Here is a 25039-nt window from a genome sequence, read left to right as displayed (position 1 = left end):
GCCACAGATTACATTTCTATGTTACCAGATAGAGAAGAAATTTCCCTCCATGGTTGTTATGCAAGCTTCAATTTCCCCCAAACAAATAAAAAGAAGTAAGACTTTCTTACGCCCTCCCCTGTCTTTCAATAGTTCATTAATCACCCAGAAACATACAAAAAAGGATTAAATTTGCAAGTTCCTTTGTGAATAAAAACTCAGACAGCAAAATTCATTTCTACAAATGTCTCTGCCTCTTGATCAGCTAGTAAGCTGTCAGCAATTTTGAGGCTTCTTTTCTTTAAAATTTTTTTTTTCTAATTAAAGTGTGTAGGCAGTGCAGGTTGCGCACATGAGTGCAGTACCCACAGAGGCCAGAAGAGGGCACTGGAGCTGGAGTCTCAGGCAGCTGTGAGCTGCAGAGTGTGGATTCCATGTGTGTTGTGATTGCCATTCTTTGTTTCCTTTTGCACTTTAACCCACTTTCTTGCCTTCTAAATCTCACTTTCAATGGACTACTATTAGTGATACTGAAATATTAGACAGCTATGCCCTTTACAACTGTTTGTGAGATAGACACTCAACATGTCTGAAGACCTTTACTATGGAGGGCTGATCTTGATCGATAGAATGGGTTGGGGGGTGAGTTAATCAATGCCCTCAGTTGAGAAAAGAAAATCACTCACGGCTTGGGGCTTCTGAGCTACAAGATTTGCACAGATCCAGGCATCCCCCGGTGAGTCAATCGTGCATTTGCTCGGAGTTTTATTCAAAACTCGTTATCACCAGTACAGAACGTGACGGCTGCAGCTCTGAAAGGTAAACAAGAAACACAAACCATTGTCACACTTGGTTAGATAGCAAGCCGTTTTGGTTTCTCTGTGTTTTGGGTTTTGTTGTTGTTGAGGGGGGGGTGGTTTGTTGGTTGGCTTTGCTTTTTATTTTGTTTTGTTTCTTTCCTTTTTCTTTTCCCCCCTCCCCTTCACAGGATTTTACTATGTAGCCCTGGCTGACTTAGAACTCACTGTGTAAACCAGGCTGGGCCTCTGACACCCCGACTCTGCCTCAGAGATGATACATGTGTCCCTCTGATTTCTTAATATCTACAAAATTGTGTGTGTGTGTGTGTGTGTATGTGGAGGCCAGATGTTGACATCTGGAGCCTCTCACTATCATCCCTCTACCTTATCTTTAAGATGAGGTCTCACTGAACCAAGAGCTTAGTTTGGCTACTCCGCTGGCCAGAGGAAAGCAGGCCTCTGCCTCTCTCCCCCTCCTAGCACGAAGATTATCACCATGCTCAGCTCACGTGAGTGCTGAGGGTTCGAACTCAGGTCCTCTTGTTTGTGCAGCGGAGTAGACATGTCGCTGACGGAGCAACCTCCCTGGTCCCCTAATCTAGGAAGCTTTACCTGCAGCAAATTCACGTAATTCATATCCCATAGTGACGTGACTGGGATTAACCCTTATCTGGCTGAAATATTAGACAGCTCCGTTTCACAGAGTGTGGACAGCGTGTCATCACTGTAGGTGTTGCGACTTTAGGATGTCTAGTTGCTGCAACGTTTAAGGCATCATCCACACAATTGCATGCTCACCCGAGATGTTATGAATCTAATGTACGGTGCTCTGTGGCTGTGGCTCATTAGAATAAACCGTGTTTCAAAAATCCCAATGATTACCGAATTATTTTGGCTTCATCGTGGCACAGCCGTTTCTTTACTTATCAATTAAAATTAAGGGTGATCACATCAATCCTGCTTCAAAGGAAGAGACAGGAGTCATTGTATGGAGTGAGCATTGTTGGCAGTGTCCCCAGTATTTCTGTCCCCACCGTGATGATCATATCTAAATACAAGTAGTGTTCCAGAGTGGTATATATATGTATGCATGCGTATGTACATGTGTGTGCTTGAGAAAGCCAGGAATCAACATCAAGTGTCTTCCTCGGTTGTTCTCTCCTTTATCTTTTGTGACAGGCTCTCTCCCTGGATCCGGACCTACTCAGTGAGTCTAGCCAATGAACTACAGGGACCCAGCTGTCCCTCCATCCACCACCCAACATCCGAACACGAGGGTCAGAGACAAGTACCTCAGCACCTGGCTCGTGTGTGGGTGCTGTAAATCTGGACTGAGAGCACCAGGAACAGTCATCTTCTGAGACTTTCCTATGTGAACAGCGAGGGCAAACCAAGATAATGTTATCCAAGCCAAAGGCTAGCTTTCATGTGAGATGGAAGGGACTGGAAGTCATGAGAGTGGCTGTCAGCATCCACCCTTGAGACCAGCTGGATTTCTGTGGTAAATAGAATCCTGACCCTTGTTTGCCTAGTAGTTTCTAATTTTCAGATGTAATAAAGAGTCCCCACTTCATCTGATAAACTGAAATGATACCACACCAGTGAGCCTCGGAATCTATCCCTGCTCACCTCTGTGGCTGAAGACAGAACTGGGTGTTGTCTGGCACGTATCCTGGTTTACTTTTATATATATATATATATATATAATGAATCATAGAAATACTGCTTAGAAGGGAAAATGGAATTTTAAATTCTGTTTGTATGAAAGGCTTGGAGTTATTTTAGCACGGTGCTATAATTTATCACTTTGAATTGAGCCGTTTATCTCAATGGCTACGATCTATAACAGCCTGTTCTAAGACTCAAATGTCATTCATGTGCCATGTTAAAATTGGCTGTGGCTTCAGGTCTACGTCCTGAAGAGTAAACACTTAAGCACTCTCACACAAAGCCTCTGCACACTTAGGACTACTCTCGAGAGATCTTTGGTTTGGCTACTTCAGCGCAGTGCACCTCAACACAAGCCGTCTTCCTTAATGCTCTTTTCTGGAGTCTGTGTTTATTTATTTATTTATTTATTTATTTATTTATTTATTTATTTATTTATTTATTTATCCAAAAAGTAAGTTTCAGTAATGTCAACTGCTCTAAACATTTAAAAAATTAATGAGAACCGAAGATTCGGGTCAATAGTGAAGAGGTTCCCTACCACATATGAATAAAGCTGTGCATTCAATTTCTATTGTGTAAACACAGACACACGCATGCATGCACACACGTACACGCTGGGATAACTTGAAAGGAGGTTGGGAGGCTGAAGCAGGAGGCTTGCTGTACATTTGATGCTACATAGCAAATTCCAGGCCAGTTGGCTGCAGAGTAAGTAAGCATTCTCTCAGCAAGTACAAAAATAAAAGAGAAAAAGAATGAAGGAAAGGGAGAGGGAAGGAGGGAGAAAGGGAGGGAGTCAGGAGAGAGAGAGAGAAGGAGAGAGGGAGGCAGAGAGGGAAAGAGGGAGAGAGGAAGGAAGCCAATGAGAATTTCATTTATTTAACAAATACCAGGTTACACCCAGTACGGGCTTGTGGCCATTGGACAAGTCTTTGGCTGCTAAAGCTTCAGGAATGAACACTATTGTCCGTCCGCTTTGATTTCTATGCCCTGTATTAGCTTTAATTAGTGGACATCCTGCCTCATTTAAGCTGGATTTTCACCCTGGCTTCTTCCCCCCCCCCCACCCAATTTTCCCTTCACAGGTCAGTGCCAGGCTTCGTGCTGGCTCAGGTTTGGTTTCTGCCTCTAAGCTAGGAAACTCTGAGAACTGCTTTCAATGTGGAAAAAAAAATCAGACACAGACGAAAATTTGGCAGAAGTCAAATCACTTAATTCCCTTGGCCCTTAATTAAGGGAATCGCAGAAGTGTTAATTTAATTACATTTAAACACCTCGTTGAAATTCAGAAGTCCATTAGCTTCAGGCCCACCACATATCTGTGATATGAGTCCAAAGACCTTGTTTCAATTTTATAAAACAAATGCTTGCTCTGTCTGGAGTCTTATATTAAAATATAGTCCTGGTTTATTTCACCAGGTTCGCTTTATAGTATCTGACACCATAAATACTTATGAGCCATGGTCCATAATTTTATTATTTAGCAAATTAGTACTATACTTAGTAAAATACATTATCTATCCAGTTACCAGATACAGATATTAGGTGCTTCCACGATGCATGTGCATACACACAGGGAAACACTAGTAAACTCGAAATAAATAAATCTTTAAAGCGAGTAAACAAAAAAGACTGTTTGGTAGAAGGCTGGGAATATGGCTCAATCAGTAAAGTGTGTGCCTCAAAAGCATGGGGAACTGAGTTCAGGTCCCCAGCCACCCATGTAAAAAGTCAGATGCTATGCTGTCACCCCAATCTAGGGAGGTACAGAGATGGGCAGGTCATTGGCTGGCCACATATTTGAATCAATGTGTTCCAGATTCAGTGTGGGACCCTGTCTCAAAGCAATAAGGGGGAGGGGTGATGGAAAGAAGCATCAGATGTTGGCCTTTAGGCTCCTCATGTGTGCATGCTTATGCACACACATAGGAGTGCACGTCAACGTTCCTATACTATACACATTCTGAAAGAAAAGAAAAGCAAGGAAGGATGGACCATTCAGGAACTAGTGGAGAGCTCATTCCTGTTTTCAGAGGAACAGGTTTCGAATAAGTTGACCCAGCTGCCAACCAGTGGTAAGGTCCAGGCACCACCCGTCCCGAGCGGGGCCTCTGGACTCATCCAGGACTGTGGCAAGGCTTACCTAGACCCCTTCACCAACTGACTGCAGGGCGCGCACTCCATTGGTGGAGCAGGAGAACCTGCTTCGTGATGGGGCAGAGACAGATTTCGCCAGTCACTGAAACGCTCTCTGGATACAAAAGAGCCTTACCTTTCGTTTCTGTGTTTCTGCTTCTCGTCTGAATGACAGATGGCATTGGGCAGGACGTCAAAGCAACACTTGATTTCCAATGATAGAGGTTTGATTAAAGGCTGAGAGTGTATGGTATTTGAACTTCAAGTCCAAATATTCTCACAAGAGAGGGTTTTGGTTTGGAGGATTTTGTCGTTGTTTGGTTGGTTTTGGTTTGTTTCTTTTACTAGGGAGGACTTGGAGGATGGGTGAGTCCCCTGCATCACGGCACAATTTTCTCAGGACCAAGCTCACATTGCTGTGGGTTCAAGTCCACAACCCTACGTCAACACTAGGAGGCAGGGACCACTGTTAGCCACTGCCTCTACCACCTTCCACAAAGGGAATCATGGAGATGCTGAAACACTCACCTAGGATCACTGTTAGGACCAGGGCCAAGTCTTGTAGCGCTGCACCCCAGTTAACTCTATGGACTAGGTCAGACAGCAGTGAGCAAGCCCAGTAACTCTATGGACTAGGTCAGCCGGTGGCGAGCATGCTCAGTAACTATGGACTAGGTCAGCCGGCGGCGAGCATGCTCAGTAACTATGGAATAGGCCAGACGGCAGTGAGCATGCTCAGTAACTCTATGGACTAGGTCAGCCGGCGGCGAGCATGCTCAGTAACTATGAAATAGGTCAGACGGCAGTGAGCATGCTCAGTAACTATGGACTAGGTCAGCCGGCGGCGAGCATGCTCAGTAACTATGGAATAGGTCAGCCGGCGGCGAGCATGCTCAGTAACTCTATGAACTAGGTCAGCCGGCGGCGAGCATGCTCAGTAACTATGGAATGGCTCAGACGGCGAGCATGCTTCGCAGTTCACACGGATGCGATGGGATTTCACTGAAAAAGAGAGTTCCTCAAAGCTGCCACGGGATCTGAAAGCTTTATATGTTTCATTTTGCATGTGCTATTTCCCGTGTTCATGTTACTAGTCCACTATATGCTTTCCCTTTCTCCTCAAAAAGATTTTGTGTGTGTGTGTGTCTTAAAAATAGCCGGAGAAGGAAAAGGGTGGAATGTCTTAGTTTTTTAAAACCACGACATAAAATTAGACTTTAAAAGATGGGCTGGAGAGATGGCTCAGTAGTTAAGAGCACTGATTGCTCTTCCAGAGGTCCCGAGTTCAGTTCCCAGCAACCACATGGTGGCTCACAACCATCTGTGATGGTATCAGATGCCCTCTTCTGGTGTGTCTGAAGACAGCTACAGTGTATTCACATAAATAAACTAAATCTTAAAAAAGAAAAGATGCGATCATAAAACTAAGAGGGTGTTCTGGGTCTGTGTAGGGAGGCAAACAAGACCTCGGGGTACAGACAGCTGATGATCTGATTTGACTGACCAGTCTTCCTGAGAAGTGGGACATCTAAGTGATGCCCAAACTTCCCAAAGCTGGACTTTCTCTCTTTTACTTTTTTTTTTTTTTTTTTTTGGCACATAGGCTTAGTCTCCTCTCTCTCTCTTTGTCCTTGTCGCTCTCTATAAGAAAATATATAAATAAGGGCAAGGAAGGAGAAGAAAAGAGGTTAGTTCAGGCACCGGATGGGTGGGATAAGATTGCTTCTTGGGGGACAAGCACAGTGTGTGGGAGAGCATGTTCTCAGATTCTTTGTGCTCATCCTCACACACACCCCTTTTCCAGTGGCTCTTCTCTGACCCCTCTTTGGGGGGTGGTGGGGGAATTTATTTTTTTATCTCTTTGGTGGCCTTGCTGTTTGCTTGCTCACTGAGCGATTTATTCACCGAGGCTGCCTCCAAGACAATGTGGGACAAGAACCAAATGTAAATGACTAGAAAGGAAGCAGGAGAAACACAAACCAACAGTCTCCAAGCCTGTGCATATATCTGGGCTCCACCTTAGCTCAAAGAGGTGTCCAGGAGGCCCCTCAAGGACATGTGGGGAACTGGGGGCAAAGACTCTTGATGCTACTTGGCCTTTTAAATTAAAGATCAACATGGACTCAGATTTTAGAAGAGGGTTTCTGTTAGTTCTTAAAGCAGCTCACACCTTTGCTCTCTCCCAACTAGGTTCCTATTACCTCACACCCCCATCCACCCACACCTCCCAGATCTGTTCTGGTCCATGGGAGTTAAGGTCGGTCATCTGCTGAAGAAACTTCTGGAGCTGCAATTCAGTTTGGCACTGGAGGCATGTGTTTGGCTTTTGCCAGTTCAGGCGTGGTTTGGGCAAGGCCCCTGGTTAACAGTGTGAGTTCACGCTCAGCCTCCTACCCTGGGAGAGAACGTGTGGAAGCCTAGCTCAGAAGATGGTTTTGAGAATAGCTGGTTCCTTAGTCCGGTTTGATGTGTGGGGATTCAGATCCTGGCGGGCGGGGGATGGTTGTTGCCATGGCAACCTCTGTGGCTGAGATAAGGTGAGAACCCCGAGGCTGACCAGGACTTCTCAGAGCTGATGGATCTGCTTCTGAGCACGATGAGGAAAAAGAATCCCGTGTGTGTGAAGCCACCACAGCTGGGTCCTTTGTTACTTTTTGATTATGCTGTGGCTTCAGCACAACTCCCTAAGAGCACACTCAGTTGCCAAGGCAATCCCGCGGGGAGGCAGGGCCTGATGGGACTTATAAAGGGGAAAGGCTGCAGCCCTGTGAAGTGATTAGTGCTAAGTATGAAAAGGATTTGAGCCTACAAATTTGCCTTCTTGCTCTCTCATCTGTGATGTGTGCAGCCATGTTACAACACGCAAAAAGACCTTGACGAAACATGCTCTTTCCTGCAGAACTTTGAGTTAAAGAAACTTCCCTTGTTTATAAATGGCCCCATCTTTGATATTTTGTTATAGCATCATGATATAAATTAAAAGTTACTGGATACACATATTATTAATATATACATTTTAAATAAAATAAAATTAATCTCCTTAGGGAAGAGCAACTTACATCAACGTTTCCTTAACTCAAGCTGAATGTCTTAGGGATTCCATTGCTGTGAAGAGACACCATGACCAAGGCAACTCTTATAAAGGCAAACATTTAATTGTAGTTGGCTTATGGTTTCAGAGGTTCAGTCCATTTTCATCAAGGTGGGAAACATAGCAGCATGAAGGCAGACTCGGTGCTGGAGGAGCCAAGAATTCTACATCTCAATCCAAAGCTAGCCAGGAGTAGACTGTCTTCTACAGGCAGCCAGGAGGAGGGTCTCTTTCACACTGGGTGGAACTTGAGCATAGAGGCCTCAAAGTCCATGCTCACAGTGACACACTTCCTCCAAGGCCACACCCCCTCCAACAAGGCCACACCCCCTCCAACAAGGCCACACCGCCTCCAACAAAGCCATAACCCTTCCAACAAGGCTATACCCCCTCCAACGAGGCCACGCCTCCAAATAGTAGCCATTCCCTGTGAGCCAAGTGTTCAAACACAGGAGGCTATTCAAAAACCACCACACTGACCAAGACAAATATCTCAAGTCTCTTAAAAGTGTACAACTTCTCGGAACTAGAGACATGGTTCGGGAATTAAGAGTGCTTGTTGCTTTTCTAGAGAACCCAAGTTCCCAGCACGCACGTCAGTTGGCTCACAGGTCCCTGTAACCCCAGTTCCTGGGGCCCATGACCCTGCACTGGACCTTGAAGGCTCCTGCGCTTACACATGCACAGGCCTCTGTGCAGACAGGCACGGTACACAAAATAAAATCTTTAAAAAAAAAATCTTCCAACTCTTTGTGTAAATGCATTATATTGAATATTTAGCATTTCAAATATTAGCATGATGGTTTACAGCCAATTGTGGCATTCTTGTGTGGTTTTTAAATTTATTTTTTAGATGTCGAGTCTCACTGTTGCCTAGATTGGTCTCAAACCTAAGGGTTCTTTGGTATCAGCCTCTTGAGTAGCTGGGATTACAGGTGTGTGCCACCATGCCTTGGCATTCACATCTATTTAAGCGTCTCTGCTTAATCTGGTAAGGTTATAATGAGTCCGTTCTGATATTGTTAATGAGCTACATCAGGTTTTCTTACACATTTCTGTCAAAATCACAACCCAAACACCGATTTTGCGTTTTACCCTCAGATCCTGCACACTTTGAACAGTAAGCTCACTTAAACAAGGAAAACACAACACAAGGTGCCTTCTAAAGTTAGTCTCCATAACACGGGCATGATGGTTTTCACCACCTCTGTGCTTGGTTCTGTATGACCCAGGACTTGGTTAGTCACTCACTTGATACGGGGATGGACTTTTTACCCCCACGGGATTCAGCGATTTAAGGTTGGAACTCATGAACAAAGCATGACCTGTCTCCTATCAGCTGAGGAGGGTGTGCAGGAAGAAGGTTAGTTCCCCAGAGCCGAGGAATCCTAAGCCTTGTTTCAGGAGGTTATTATGACATGGGTGACTTCATTCCGTGGTCTTCAGAAGGTTGCCATTTTGGAACTCATGCCCCAAGGTGGAAGTTCTGCCAGGCTTCCTGCATGACCTTGTAGGCTTCGGCTGTGCTTCCGCTCTCCGAAGACACTGCTCACATGTATCCATCTTGCCTTAGAGATTCTCTGATGTTGTCGCATTTAATCGTGAGCTGTGGTTCTCTGGTCATACCACATGCTGGTCCCCTTCCTGTGACTTTTTAGAAACTCCCCCGAAGTGGGATATAGTATTTCACATTCCATCAGCACCGCTCTGTCTAACTTGGCTGCACTTCTGCTGCTTGGACACTGTTCCCTCTTGGATCTCCCCAGCACGTTCCCCACATTAGCTGAGGCCACCCAGAGGAGTGTTGGCCGCACTCTCCTCTCTGCCTTGTCTTAGTGGGGGAGGGAAAGACATCATGGGAGCAGAGCTGATGCAACCTTCATTTTAACTTCTCACCACTTGAACCTTTGTATAGATTGCCAGTATTATATTTCATAATTCCATCTCACCCAGATCAGAAGGGGATACTCTGTAAGTAGCTGGAAAATTCACATCATATTTCTTGCCCCTTTCAAGGCAAAATATCTATTGATAATTGTTATTTCTTCCAGTTATAAATATTTCAGCCAAAATGATGTATGTTCTACCTATCACTGGGGGACACTAAAGTGAGCCTTTGCTCTCTCCCATAGTACTCATGTGTAAGTACTATGAGTCCCTTCTTTGTTCTTCCAGTAAGTTGTATATGTGGTGCTTTGTCCTTGTGTACTTTGCCATGAATCACACATGGACTGTTTATGAAAACCAAATCCACAGACCTCCCTAGCTAGTAACCACCACCACCACTATTACCATCATCTCCACCCCATCTACCATAATCACCACCACCATCACCACCACCATTACCATCATCTCCACCCCATCTACCATAATCACCACCACCATCACCACCACCATTACCATCATCTCCACCCCTATCCACCATAATCACCACCACCATCACCACCACCATTACCATCATCTCCACCCCATCTACCATAATCACCACCACCATCACCACCACCATTACCATCATCTCCACCCCATCTACCATAATCACCACCACCATCACCACCACCATTACCATCATCTCCATCACCACCATCACTACCACCATCACCATGACTACCAACATCGCACCATCACATTATCTACTACTATAATCACCACCATCATCACTATGTCCCAAATTCCCCCAAAGAGATCTGCTACAAACCTCCCCAGAGCTACACATTTTACCTTTTTCAACACGAGAAACTGAGGTCATGTATCTTTAGGGACAATGGTAGGAACATGATGAGCTAACCCTATGAAGCTATTTTCTTGAGGACCAGTCACTCCATTCATGTGGAATCCTTGACTTTCTTCATCCTCTCTACTGGCTACATACTTGAACAGTCACACTGGGAACCCTCTTGTCTCTCCCCCTCATTCTCGGCAGCCCATCAAAAATTTTATAAGCTCTGTTTCCAGACTTTAGAAAAAGGCTGTGTGTGTGTTAATGCTGTGACAGAAAGTATGTTTATTATTCTGATATTTGGAACCCAGAGAAACTTTGTCCAACATAACAGTAAGAAGTACAATAATAGGTTCCCATCCCCACCAAGAGCCACCAAAGCCACACTAGCATTAAACGAAACCCCATTTTAGTAAAGCTTTCAGGGACCATACCTATCACGGGTGAAGGGAAGGAAACCAAGTGCAGAGAAAACTGGAGAAATGTATAGATGCTAGGAACGTCTAGATGTGTCACAAAACCTCTTTGCTGCTTTCTCTAAATTCCCATTCTATTTCAGAGCAAAGAAATGCCTTCCTTCTCTTGGACACGAGGTGGCGCCAGATTTTTCTTATTAATGGTCCCGCTGAGCCTCCAAGAAGAGAAGGAAAGAGAGCAGGGAAAAAAAGGATAAAAAGGAGAGGAAAGTAGGGAGGAGGGGGGACAGGAAGAGGAGGATATCATGGTAATGACATGAAGAAGTGGGTAGACTAGCTGGATGGAGACCAGCCCAAACAACAACCACCAGAACCACAACAACCAGACAGTCCCAACAACCACCACAATCACAAAAACAAAGGCGTGTACATCAGACCCTTGGGAGGACATCGGTGGGGATGGGTGACTGTCCAGCTCTGACAAGTCCATCTGGACACATGCAGACAGAGTAGTCCCAAATAGCTTTGCTGTTTTCTGAGGAGCAGGTAAGTGTGTTTCATCAGAACAAGCAGGACGGGGGTGCTGTGTGTGGTAAATAGTATCTCTGTGGAGCTAATATTACCTCATGGTGGTCCCCAACTCCTTTGGTGCAAACACCTTCATCACGGACAATCTCAAAGTGCAGATGGTTTAATACTTTGCTGTATAATTTCAGAATATTTAACCGCCATCTTCTATGTGCTAGTACAAGCCGGCTCCGACAAGCCCCATGCAATTCATCATGTTCAGATCATCGCCAGCTACATCCATAGCTTGTAGACATGCCTCTCTGGTTCTGTGAGTGCCATATTGTACTTACTTTAAAGGCTATTTGCTCGAGATTGGCAGAATCCCTATGAGGCTCAGTGGCAGAATAGGTCTCAGTGGTACAATCTCAATCTCAGTGGCCCCAGAAAGCAGAGAGCAGAAAGACCACTCGATTAGCCAATATTTAAATTAAAAATTATTGCATAGGTAACTCTTGAAAGTATAGGGAGTTTTTTTTTTAGTGTGACTTCTCTATATGACTTTTATAAGTAAATTGAAAAAAATCATTTATAATTTTGCAGAGAAGTTAAGGTGTGCCTTGCCCCATATATTCACTAGATCAGTCCATCACAAACTACTCACTGGACTGAAAGTTCTAGAAAGTGTGAAAACATCACTACATGAAAAGTGGCCTTCCCTGTGTACTGGTTTGCAGGAGAAGACCTGACTCAGAGAACAAGAGGAGCCAGCAGACCCAGGAGGGAAGAAGCAGGTATCATCTCAGCATCCCAGCATCTCCTTAGGTTGGCTGACTATACTGTCACCATGATCTGGTCCAGAGCTTTCCTCTTGAGGTCAGGCACTGTGGCTCCTTTGCTGGGGTACCCCACAGGAAGCAGCACCAGCAGCTTCTCATGTGATGGGCGGCCCAGGAGCACCCTCAGGCGAGGACCACAGTTGAGGGGAGTGGTAGTGACCGTCACTAGCCCTGCATTCTGAAACAAGAAAGGACAGACGTGCATTTTAAAGCCAGGCAGAACCCACAGCTCTTCTCCCAGCCTGGGGTCATTTAATTTCCCCCTGAAGTCAGGCAGCAAAGAAGCTTCCAGCTCAGGTTATGTACTGTGAACCTCGCCTGTGCCCCTCAACGTGCTGCCTTTGTTTAGACAATCAACTGAAAACTTCTGGAAGAATAACTCGTCTTATTTTCCAATGATGCTTGAGCAATGGGAATGGCTGTTTTTAAAGAAACAAGGTTGCAGAATGTAACCGTTGTTGAATGAGGAAGATAAGCTTGTAGCTCTAGGGGCTAGTCCCTACCTTTGATCTGAGCAACCCAGCAACAGCAACCCAGCAGTGCAGTCTTCAGCCTAAGTCCACTAGCACTTTCCTGACAGATGGCTTTTCCAGAATTCCAGTTACCTGACTGACTATATTTAGTTATTAATAGCCATAACAGTAACATTTGAACCCATATAATTATAGAGATCTGGAGTGAGTATAGGCTCTCCCAAGAACTTTTGCACATCAGCACATGTCTTCTTCCATAGAAAGCATATGGAAAGCATAGAAAGCAAACCAGAGAGATCACACCATCAGTAAGGCTGATGGTGCCTGGTAAGGCTGGGTTCAACCTCCCAGGACTCATATTAAAGCAATACGAACTGAGGCATGGTGACACTTGCGGGGGAAGCAGACACAGATGTATCTGTGTAGACATAGGGTGCCCTCGAACACCCTAGCTGTTTCCCCTCCTACCCATGTGTCCCCAGTCACCTGGCCACCTTGGAGCCTGAGCCGAGAGGAAGGCCACGTCAGCCCAATGAGTCACTGTGCTGGGATCAGGCTCCAGGAAGAGTTTTCTTTCATACCCTAGTCACAACCAACCTCGTAAGTCTAGGAAAGCAGAAGGCAGCAAGCTCAAGAAGAAAGCTAGCCTAACCAGCCCTTTCACGGGCCAAGGGCATTGTGGGAAGGAGGCTGGCTTATCCTGCTTCTCCCAAACTCTATACCATCTGTGGTGCTCTCTGGTCAGACACTGGCAGTCTCTGGTCTCTGGTTCACCTTCATTAATCTGCCTACATTGTAAGGAGGGAAAGCAGCCAACTCCTTCAGGATGGTTTGAGGAGCAGCAATAGCTATGTGAATGGTCTTAGATAAAAGCCACATCTTTCTTTGAGACAGTAAAGACTCCTATCACACACACACACACACACACACACACACACACACACACACACACACACATACACACACGCACGCACGCAGAGAACTGACCCTTCCATCAAGCAGGGCGAGTCTCTCTTACAGTATTGTTTGTTGCATTAATTTGTCTGATTAGCATCTCTCCCTTATTCCTCGCCTGAACCCCAAGTTTCCACCAGATAAACTGTTTCTGAGTTAGCTAATCCCAGTGTGTCCCAGAGATGGCACAGGCAGAACTCGTCCTCGCTCGATCTCACATTCCAGTTGCTCAAGCATCTCAATAGAAAAGTTTGTAAGCACACGGCGGCCATTTTTCTGAGACAACATGGCATAGTAAGCCTCTCAGGAAGGGCACTAAGAGCCTGGTAGCTGTTCAGTTATCCTGGAAAGGAGCAGTGTACACATGGTGAGTACATCTCTGAGACTTTCAGCCTCTGGCTTTCTTCTCCTTATGGCTGCTCATAACCCCCCCCCCCCAGCCACATGCTATCATGGGTGAAAGCAATCACAGCGGTTATGACCCTGAACTATTACAAGTGAATTTCCAGGGAGAATGTCAGCTTGCAGAACCATGTTATCCACCAACCCAGGTTTTCAGAGGTTGTTGTCACATCGGACTTACCTTTCCGAGGAACTTGGCTCTAGGTAAACAATTCCCAAATGACCCACAGTTAGAAACTTAGCTAAAACTTCCCGCAACAGTCACTCTTGCCCCCCCTGTCTCCCTTGTCCCCCTGTGCCTCTGGGTGTGCAGTGTACCTGGAGTGCAGCCAGCAGGATACCACAGGCAATGGATACGCTGATCTCGTTGTAGTAGTGAACCTTTTTCTTCCCATTTGCTGCAAAACCGTGGACTTGTTTGAAAACGAGAATCAGAACCGGGGCGGTGTCCAAGTATTCCTTAATCCAGTTGGTTCTTTGGGGACCGAATAGAAAGAATATTTAGGTGAATGTTTACTCTGAATTTGTAGGTTTTTTTTCCCTCCCCTTTAAAAACCTGCCTTAGCTCATCTGCAATTTTTAAATACACATTTCCTTGTCTTTTACTACTGAAGTTGAAAAAGACTAGATTTTTAATTTCTTGCCATATTTGTCTTTTTCTATCAGGTTCAAAAGATTAATAAACATACATTAGTGTGTGCCTATCATGGAAAAGTGAGCAAAATGCTGAAGGAGACAGAAAGATGTAAGAGTATCTTTTATTCTCCTGTATCAACTGTCCCCAATTACTTACTGCTTCTACCTGCTTACCTGGGCCTACTCCTGGAAGCCTCTAGCCTCTGAACAATCTTGTCTAGGCCTAGAGTGTTTTCAGCCTCTGAGACTTACTTCTGAATAAGCTCACCCCTTCCTAGTTCTGTCTGATCTCTGACTGCCTGGTTCATCAGAGGCGTTTTGGCTCAAACTCTTCTCCATGTTGATTCAACCTGGCTTCTCCTGAATTGTTCTGTTGGCCCCATACTAACTCAGGCCATCTGTTCTAATCTCCAGACTCCTTCTTCTCTGGCTTGTTCAGTCTTTCCCAGTGTTTAGCTTGATCTTTGTCCACAGCCTGTCTGTACAACTGTCCTGGTAAAACCACCTCTCCTCTCTCTGTACTTCTCTCTCTTCATTAAGTCTTTCCTCTGTGTTCTCAGGAGGATTGGGCAGATCCTATTCTGTCAAATCTTTCTCTGATTTGTCACTTTGTCTGCCATTCAATTAAACATCACTTTCAAACACTGGTGCATCTTCTTTTAAACTCACTTTACCTTCACTGTTTGGGATTACAGGTATAGGGCGTGACTGTATTCCAGCCAGAGGGGTTAAAGGTGTGTGCTAAAGCTGAGACACACCTACAACTAGAAACACCTCCCCCACCCCCAGTAAATAACACAATCTCAGGGTTCACAGAGTGATCAAATGTCCTTCAGTGGAAAGACCCTAGAGCCTTAGATCACCAAGCTGGTGTTCAGCAACATGAAGCCTACTGAGTGCTACTAATGCATTAGATAACAAGTACATTGGACCACTCCGAAAGCAAAGCGTTACTTTTGAAGAAGAACATTGAAAAAGACCACTGGAAACCACAAAATGGCCTCCAGTTCGGCAATGAAGATGAGGAAGGGAAGCTGGGGATGGGCACCTGGGAAGGAAGGATGGGTGGGCGTGTGTAACCAATCAGGAAAGATGACGGTCAGGATGGAGGGCATACCGGCTGGGACACGGGTGGGCTGAAAGGTATATGTAGATTTTGCAAGGTCCTGGCCCTCATATGGTAAATGATGGAGGGTTTACCTTGTGCCCAGCAGCAGCAGCAGCATGTGATCAGATCCATTTCAGAAGCTAGGGCTGTGCTGGTGAGAATGCTATCGCCAAGAATGCAGTTGAAGTACTGACTACAAAGTCATAGCGGGAAGGGACCCAGACACTGGACCATGGCTGTGGCCCAGGCAGGCAGATGGTCAAAGGAGCATCAGGCTGGGAAGAGCTGAGGGAGGAGGTAAAGGCCACAGTTGCTAGAACAAGAGAAGGAGCAAGTGAAGTGTGGTGCCAGTGGGAACGGACAGATGGAGAAATCCTAGTTGTGGAATGAGGCAGGGCCCTTCTGAGGGGAGCCGGTGGCCATTCATGTGGACACCGATGATGACTTGAAAGTTTTGTTCTCTAACTCTAAACGTATCCTCCTCGATTCCACAACCCTGCTCCTACATCCGTGCTGAAACTTCATTCTTGAACACATACCGAAAAGAGAGATACAGGCCTATAGAACCGTCTATTCCAAATGGCTGCCTTTTTCCCCGTGGGATATTACATGTAATTGTCAAGAAATAGTTACTGTTTATTTCATGGTTTAGCCTGGATACGAGTCCCCAGTTTAAAGCACACCAGAAATGTATATCCTGCTGATCTCAGGCCTTCAGGGACCCGCCCTCCTTCCCCAACCAGCTTAGCCCCGATGGTTAGTATGTTTCCACCTCACAGAGAAGGAAAACATCAGTGGTCAGATCATCTCTGAAGCCAGAGTAGCTCATTCCATCCTCACGGTGGAAAGCTTGCTCCCGTGCATGGGCCCTGTGAGGGTGAAGTAAGCCAAGGTATGGTGGAAAAGTGGCTTCTACTGACACCCGCCTCACACTTTGAGATCACAGAAACCTCAAATAAGAAGATCCTTTTTGGTCACTTACTGAACTCTTTAGATTTCTAACATGGAGCGGTTTCTGGTAACACTTGCTGCCCCAGGCCGTGAGCACCTGTTTTGCATCTTTCCTTGGGGAAGCTTCCTGTTGCCAAAGGCTGTGCCTGCGGTGTGATCTGTGTTACAGTTTGGACATTTTCAGAATTTAAGATTCTCATCATGTTCCTCGTGGTTAAAGTTAACTCTTAAAATACTTATTTTTATAAATTGTGTGTGCGTGTGGGTGTTTTGTATGCATGGGTGTATGTGTACCGTGTGCAAACCTGGTGCCCAGAGAAGCCAAAAGAGGACACTGGAAGCCTAGATTCTGAAGCAAGTCGATCGTTCAAAAATATTTTTCATACTTACTTTGCCTAAGCCTAGTTTATCAACTGATCTTTATTGTTCAGTCTCGGTTAACTCCGTTTTATACTAATTCATTAAGACATCCTTTTAGAGGGAAAAAGAAGGCTGCAGGGCACAAGGGCTGCCGAGGGAGGAGTTGGCCTTTTCAGATCGGGATGCACAGCTCTGCAAGCCCAAAATTATGGCTGAATATTACATTATATATTAAAAATACCAGCTATGGGCCTCAAAGGCAGCTGAAAACAGTGACTTGGTACAATGTCTACTTGCTATTCAGTGTGTGTGTGTGTGTGTGTGTGTGTGTGTGTGTGTCTTACGTGTCTGTGTGTTTCTATGCACATACTGCTGGTTAAGCAACTCCGTAATTATAATAAACTTAATTATATTCCCAAGAGGTACTTGCTTTGCATTACAGATTTCTAAACAAAATGATTCTATGAGGATGAGAAGAAAAGCAGACTAGTAATTAAAGTGCTGAGTGGTGGTAGTCATTTTCGATATATCACGGGTGCACATAAGGACAATGGGCACATAGATGAGAGAACAATTAACTCTCGGTGACAGGAAGTGAGGGATGACAATTTCTGAAGGTACCATGTCCGGCTGGAGTCCCGAGTTTCACTAGATGCAGAGCCCACCTTGACTTTGACATAGCAATTTATTTCGTGATTATACAGTAAGCGTTATAGGTCATTGTTAATACCCCACACTCGCCTGTGATGTAACACTTGCCATAACCCATCAGTTCTGATATAGTGTAAACATCATAAGAGAAAATTATCCTCTCACAATGGCAGCAGGGCCAAGAGACCCACCACTCCTTACTTTCATGCTCACCCCTAGCTAGAAGTCCTGTTGCATCACCAAGCTTGGGATCCCAGCATTCTTTCTCAGGCCCTTGTCACTGCGGGGTGTCTAGAGCCGGCCACCGAAGGCCACCGCTGGGGACAGACAGAGGTAGTAGGCCTCTCCGCACTACCTGGAGCTGAGAATGTGGACCTGCCTCCTCTAGGGCCATCTGAGAGGCAAAAGCCAATACCCACCCACCTCTTACACCCCCCCAAGGTCACCTTGAATTCCCCCCTCCTACACCCCCCCCCAGGTTACCCTGACTTCTCCTCTGTTTTCTTTTGAAGGGAGGAACCCACAGTACTAATGTATATTTGGTAGTGCAGTCCTACTAAGGATGCCCTAATGAAAGCTTAAGTGGTCACACAGTTTGGGACATTCCCATCACTGTAGCAAAACAGGCTTCCCTTCACTTAAGATGCTGGGAAGCACGTCCCAATGCTACATTTCGTACTGGTGGAACGTGAAGTCATTCTTCAGTCCTAGCTAAGAAGCTGCTTCTGGGCTGGAGAGATGGTTGAGCAGTTAAGAGTACTTTGTGCTATTCCATGGGACCCAAGTTCAGTTTCCAGCAACCGCATCAGGTAGTTATCAAGTGACCGTAACTCCAGCTCCAGGGGATCTGATACCTCTGGCTTTTATGGGTGCCTGCACGTATATACCTCCACACCTCTCTCTCTCTCTCTCTCTCTCTCTCTCTCTCTCTCTCTCTCTCTCTCTATCTATCTCTCTCTCTCTCTCTCACACACACACACACACACACACACACACACACACTTTATAATAGTTAATAATAATTTATAATAAATTAATAATTTATAATAAAATAAATATTTAAATTTTTTTTAAAATTAAAAGAAACAATAATTCAGGTCAGAGTCTTTGCAAGGGGTAAAAATAAAATGAAGAAACAAAACAAAAGAGAAACCAGGTGCAACTCGATTCTGTATGCATGTACTGAAATACTACATATTAATATGAACACTGAACACATCACCAGAATAAGACCATAAAAATCATTTTAAACCTTACAAACCCAGGACCTGCAGTGGTAATTACAGTAACAGGCAAGCCAAGCACCCCTAATTCCATCAGTAGAAATGGTACCTCAGTTTCTTCAGGTCTGTGACCCATCGCTTTCCCATCCTTTTCATGTAATTTATTTCTTCCTCCTCCTCGATAATCTCCCGAATCTTATGCTTCACATCTGGGTCCTTCACCACCACAAACGTCCAGGGCTCTGTGTGGGCCCCACTTGGCGCTGTTCCTGTTGCCCGTTAAATTAAAACGAGTGTGAGACTGCAGAGGAACGTAAGCCTGCTCATTAAGAGGAAATACAGTGGCAGGTTTTGTGCTGTTGCATGTCTGTAATCCCATTCGACAGTGGGGAAGTTGAGGCAGGAGGATTGTAAGACCTTGTGTCAAAAAGCTATAGGAAGAGAGAGAAGGGCAGACAGAAAGAGGTGAAAGAGGAGGAAGAAGAGGAGGAATTTAACTTAATTTCACACATACAGGGTGGGAATCACTAACTGTTGCCATTTAGGTAAAGGATACATCTATCCAAGGCATTTGTATTCTTGACTGAAACAAAATATTCTTGATGCTTTTTGAGTTAAAGATGGCTCTCAATGGGTAAGCAACAAGCTGTACACAGGAACGTAAACATGGCTTAGAGAGGAGTAAGATAACAGAAAAGACAATCCTAGAGGATACTGTAGCACCATTGTTCTTAGTTTCCCCTGGGTGGAGATACTAATTTACATTGAAAGAGAATTCATTGTGCTTTAGTTTTCTTTACAAACCCACATAAAGAAACCTTGCTAGTTTGCTCGGTCAGCCAGTTATTGTACTAGAGTGTCTTGGAGTTTGTTTCTTGGAAGACTGAATAAATCTGAAGTGAATGTGGAAGAAGGAGCCTGCTTTGAGGAGGGGAGAGCCGTTTCTCCTGAGGTGCATGTTAACATGTTCAGAATTTTTAGCTTTAAACAAAATTCAAAGAAAATAAAGTATTGACTTCAAAAGTTTTAAATGGTCATGACATCTGTTTTTCAAGAAATAAAGAACCTAAATGTAGGATGTAGGAATCCATGTTTCTGGAAGCCACTAACAAAAGGAAAGACTTTGTGGTGATTTGAATGCGCTTGGTCCAGGAAGTGGCACTGTTAGGAGGTGTGTATGGAGGAAGTTGTCACTTCCTTGTTGGAGGAAGTATGTCACTGCAAGGTGGGCTTTGAGACCTCCCTCCTATCTGTCTAAGGACAGTCTTCTGTTTGCCTCTGAAGCAACATGCAGAACTCTCAGCACCTCCAGCACCATATCTGTCTTCAGACTGCCTCCATGCTCCCATCTTGATAACAGTGAACTGAACATCTGAAACTGTAAGCCAGCCCCAACTAAATGTTGTCCTCTATAAGAGTTGTGTTGCCGTGGTCATGATGTCTGTTCACAGCAGAAAACCCAAACTTGGATGCCTTCACAGATAAGCACACCACGCTTGCACACATGTTTGGACTTCAGTGCTGTTCCAGCACTGTATCTGTCACGGCATCTGCATTCTGCAAGGCACAGCATGAAGTAACCAACCTGCTGCTTTGATGACGTTGTCAATGACTTCCATTGGGACTTGTTCACTGCTGATAAACCTGACGGAGCGCCTCTTATTGAGGAGCTCATAGAATTCCTGGGATCTCATCCTCATTTCCGGCTCTGGGTATCGGGTGTGAGAGAACGGGATGTGTTCCACACTCTCCTCTGACTCTTGCCATTCCTCAGCATCTGCAAACAAGAGCCAGGAGCACAGCAAACTCAGCCACCTCCCTGGTTATAAGGTCACTTGGGGTCAGAGGAATAATGTTTCAGAAAAGTGTGTGTGTGTGTGTGTGTGTGTGTGTGTGTGTGTGTGTGTGTGTGTGTATGATGTAGGGTCAAATGCATTTTTTAAAAAGAAAAAAGAAATTAAAAATTCATCTGTAGAATCTTAACCACTTACCATGGTCATTCTTCAGATTCTAGATCTGTTACAAATCAAAACAAAAGATATTACAAAAAAATAATAACAAATGGAAGTTCTGCCAAATGACAGAGTCAGTTGTTTGACGCAACCCCCCTTTCAGGTCATCAGATAAAGTGATTTGACTTTGTCAAAGCAATGGGCTAACAACACAGTAAGAAAGCCCAAGGCTAAAAACAAAGGAAAATCTGAACCTTAGGGAGGTGATCACAGAGGACCATATTTCCTGTTTATGCCTGCCTGTTCCTATAGGTCCAGTCCCCATTTTAGACACAGAGGACCATGTGTCCGGTCTACGCCTGCCTGTTCCTATAGGTCCAGTCCCCATTTTAGACACAGAGGACCATGTGTCCGGTCTACGCCTGCCTGTTCCTATAGGTCCAGTCCCCATTTTAGACACAGAGGACCATGTGTCCGGTCTACGCCTGCCTGTTCCTATAGGTCCAGTCCCCATTTTAGACCTCGAGCATCAAGGGCAACACAAACCAAAGCCCGTACTGCACACACAGTAGGAAGTTGAGTCAACCCAGACCATCAAGTTACATCCTTTGGGAAAGTATGGATTAAAAAGACACCATTCTTTGGGGACCTAGCATCTTCTAACACAGTGTTTCTTCTGGAAAGCACCCAAGTTGTCTAGCAGAAGCAAATGACAATATATAAGGAATTTTAGAAACAATTTCCAGTAATTCACCAATGTAATCCTGCACCCAAGAGGACAGAATATCTTGAGTTAAATTAGTAAAATCAATACTTAGCAATAAAATCAGGTGTGCCAGCACTCCAAGAATTCACAGAAGAACAAGCAACTATGACACTATGCATAGGAAAGAAAGAAAGATATGCTGGGCTGGAGAGATGGCTCCGTGGTTAAGAGCATGAACTGTTCTTCCAAAGGTCCTGAGTTCAAATCCCAGCAACCACATGGTGGCTCACAACCATCTGTAATGAGATCTGATGCCTTCTTCTGGTGGGTCTGCAGACAGCTATCTTATACCTATATATAATAAAATTTTTAAAAAGATATGCTTATAAAACCCTCTAGAGATTATTAGAATCTAACAAGAATTATTTAGATTAAATTGCTGGTAAGAAAAAAATAAAAATCTAAACTAGAGCAAAGAGCAAAAGACAGAGAATATAGATGGAAAAATCAAGAAAAAACAGGAGCGAGTTTACTTAGGACCATGAAGAAAAGCAAAAAAAGAGAGAAATTTCAGAGTTACAGTGGCTTCCATAAGGTGGGGACAGGGTGTGAAGGAAATAGAGTTTTCAGAGAATACCAAAAGGCAGGCTTAGGAAGTGTATCTGAAAAGGTCTTTAGAAGGGGGAGGGGCATACTCTGAATGCTAGCCTGCTGTTTGAGTGGGGGAGACCTGGAGACATCGTGGGAAATTAAATGTGGCTGCTCAGCATGGGTAAATCAGAACACAGAAGCAAGCAGGAGTCCACGGGGCTGAACTTCAGAGTGCATAGTTCTGTGAACCTCTCAAAAGTCCTTAAGAGACAGTCTCCTGAAAGCATGTGAAGTTCTCTCCCTCTGTGTGTGTGTATGTATGTGTGTGTGTGTGTGTGTGTGTGTGTGTGTGTGTGTACAACCTTGGATGTCCTTCATCTTTTATGGAGATAGGTTCTTCTCTGGGCCTGTGCTCAGGAGGTGCCTGTAGCCGTGATTTTACCATGGCTGTTGGTGATGATATTCTGGGCGGAGGGAAGAGGGATCATCTTGAGGGTGTGAATGACTTGGGAATTTTTTCCAACGTCTTAATTATGTAGTCGCAAAACATGAAATATCAGGCATGTATAATACGAGTTTCCTTTATCAACACTCCCATACCCTTCCTGGAATATTGAAATAGGCAATTCGCTCAATAAGATCTTGTTGAGAATTTATGAATACAATGAACATGATATCTATATCCTTAGAGCTTATGCATGTAAAGAAACCATCAGTGTGTTTCAGGGTAGAATAAGCTGTAATCAGCCCAGTGGAGTAGATTGGTTTTTATGAAGTTATGGAGATTTGGAGGAATGACCCAGAAGGAAAACAAGGGGTGGGAGGGGGGAGGGTCTGAGAATGTGAAGAAACCTGAGCAGTCAGCATTTGGGGACAGATAAACAGCAAGATGGCTCAGTTAGGTGACTTCCGCCAAGCCTGACAGACTGAGTTCAGTCCCAAGGACTCACAGGTGGGGAGAGAGCGCGCCGACTCCTCGATTTGCCTTCTGACTTACATACGTGGTCTATACATGCCTGCATACACCAACACGGACACACAAGATCACAATTGATGGTTGGAACAGCTAATGTGAGGAACTGTATTAAAGAGTTGAACCATAGTAAAGAGCTGCAGCATTAGGAAGGTTGAGAAACTCTGGTCTAATGCCAGCTACAATCAGCCCTCTCCTCCCCACTTCTGCCCACCTTCCAGGAACTGCTGCCAAGCATTAGACCATGGGTGAAGGCTTTCTGCTCCTCCCCGACACAGCCTGCCCCTGCTGCTCAAACCTACCTCCTAACCCTCCAGGTCAGGTTTGCTCTTTCCCAATGTCCCAGCCTAAACACCGTATGACTTGTCTGTTTCCCTGTTTCACCCCGTTCCCTAAACCGGACCTTTATCTTGCTGAGCATAGAGGTTACTCCTGTCTCTAAATGCACAGAGCCCAGCATAAGAAAAGGTAGCCAGTCCCTAGATAGGTCACTTTCTCGGTTTTAGCATTCCTAATCAAAACCTGGCTTATTGTCACTCTATACAGAGAGCTGCCCCCTCGCCCCCGCCCCCACCCCTGAGAGAGATGGCCAGCTGAGGATCTGAGCTGAGAGAGATCTGAGCTTCCTTGGCTTCAGACTGAGTAGGGGTGGGTAGGAGCACGTGACCTGAGATGACCATTCCGGCCACCACACTGTAGTTTTCACAACAGGAGCCAGCATGGCTTGCTCTGCACCATTGCAAACACGTGCAGGGCAAAGCCCTGGGCGATGCAGGGGTTCGTTACCTTCTTCCACTTGAAGGTTTTCTGTGTTGTCTTTCAAGTCTTCGTCCACCCAGGGCTGAGCTTGAGCCTCCTCTTTCTTCTTCTCCAGGCTCCCGTCGGCATTTTTAAAGACCCATACAACCAAAACACAGACAACTGCTACCAAGACTGGAGTGAGGAGAAACATGGTCTGAAGTCTGACCCGGAAGGTGTGAGCTTTCCCACACTGGCATTTATTTATACAACCAGAGAGGGAAGCAGGGAATGCTGGGAGGAGATGTAGAAAGGGGGAGGCGTGCCAGGGAAGGAGCAAAGTACGAAGTTTCTGACTCCATGAGGACTTCGCAAAGGAGCAAAGCTCACGGTCTGGTGCGTGTGGGTGTGGCCCTTCTCTGATGCATACATTTTAAAAACAGTGCACTTGGTCAGTATATTTTCAGGCATTAATGGTCACGGAGCGTGCTAAGCACTGTAAAGTACTAGATTGCTGGCAGGGTTTTTTTTTTTTTTAAAAAAAGGACGTTTGACTTTTCTCCTATTTATTTTCTGAGAGCATCTTTAACCCGCCTGAAGCTAGGAATTTCCCAGAGAGTTCATTTTCTTAAAAGAGCAGATTTATAAATGTAGATTCTGTTGTCCTAAAAGAAAATGCCCAGAAAGAGGCTGTCAGCGTGCATTTCCAGCGACATATGTATAAAGCACTGCCCTGGGGTGTAAAAAAAAAAAAAAAAAAAATTTAACAGCCATGCCAACGTTTGCACAGAGAAGAAAGACTTATGTTTTATATTAGAGTGTCCCGCGCAACCGTCTCGCCTGCAAGAACGACGCGGCACACAAAATAGAATCCTTCTGCGGTAAACTTTATTAATCTGGAAAAACCGGTACTTGCTTCACGTAACGAAAAGGACGGAGAAAACCAAGAGATCCAAAGAGACGAACAGGACGAACAAGCTCCACGAGACGGCCGAAAAACCAACGGGAGAAAGAGAGGAAGAAGAGAGGAAGAGAGAGAGAGAGCTGTCCAGCTCGCCCCCTTATAAAGGGATCAGTCCTTGCCTTGGACGCGGAGCCCCCTGATTGGTTGAAACTCACCAGGCCCTATGACGCCACGGGAAGAGGCGGAACTCATGAAGCGGAAG

At 45.1% G+C, this 25039-nt stretch overlaps 1 protein-coding gene across 1 annotated transcript; it reads right to left on the bottom strand.

The window, feature by feature from the left end:
• Nucleotides 1–12150: 12150 nt before the first annotated feature.
• On the bottom strand, nt 12151–24087 carry IYD (iodotyrosine deiodinase; the record flags this gene model as incomplete). The annotated part of the gene is made up of 5 exons (XM_080941539.1): nt 12151–12333; nt 14303–14459; nt 19023–19182; nt 20499–20690; nt 23922–24087. 5 exons carry the CDS (start codon nt 24085–24087, stop codon nt 12151–12153), a joined length of 858 nt encoding a protein of 285 aa, XP_080797665.1.
• Between the last annotated feature and the right edge of the window lie 952 nt (nt 24088–25039).

This window comes from Micromys minutus, assembly GCF_963924665.1.
Source record: "Micromys minutus genome assembly, chromosome: 30".
Classification (NCBI taxonomy): domain Eukaryota; kingdom Metazoa; phylum Chordata; class Mammalia; order Rodentia; family Muridae; genus Micromys; species Micromys minutus.
This window is presented reverse-complemented; position numbering and strand designations above follow the sequence as displayed.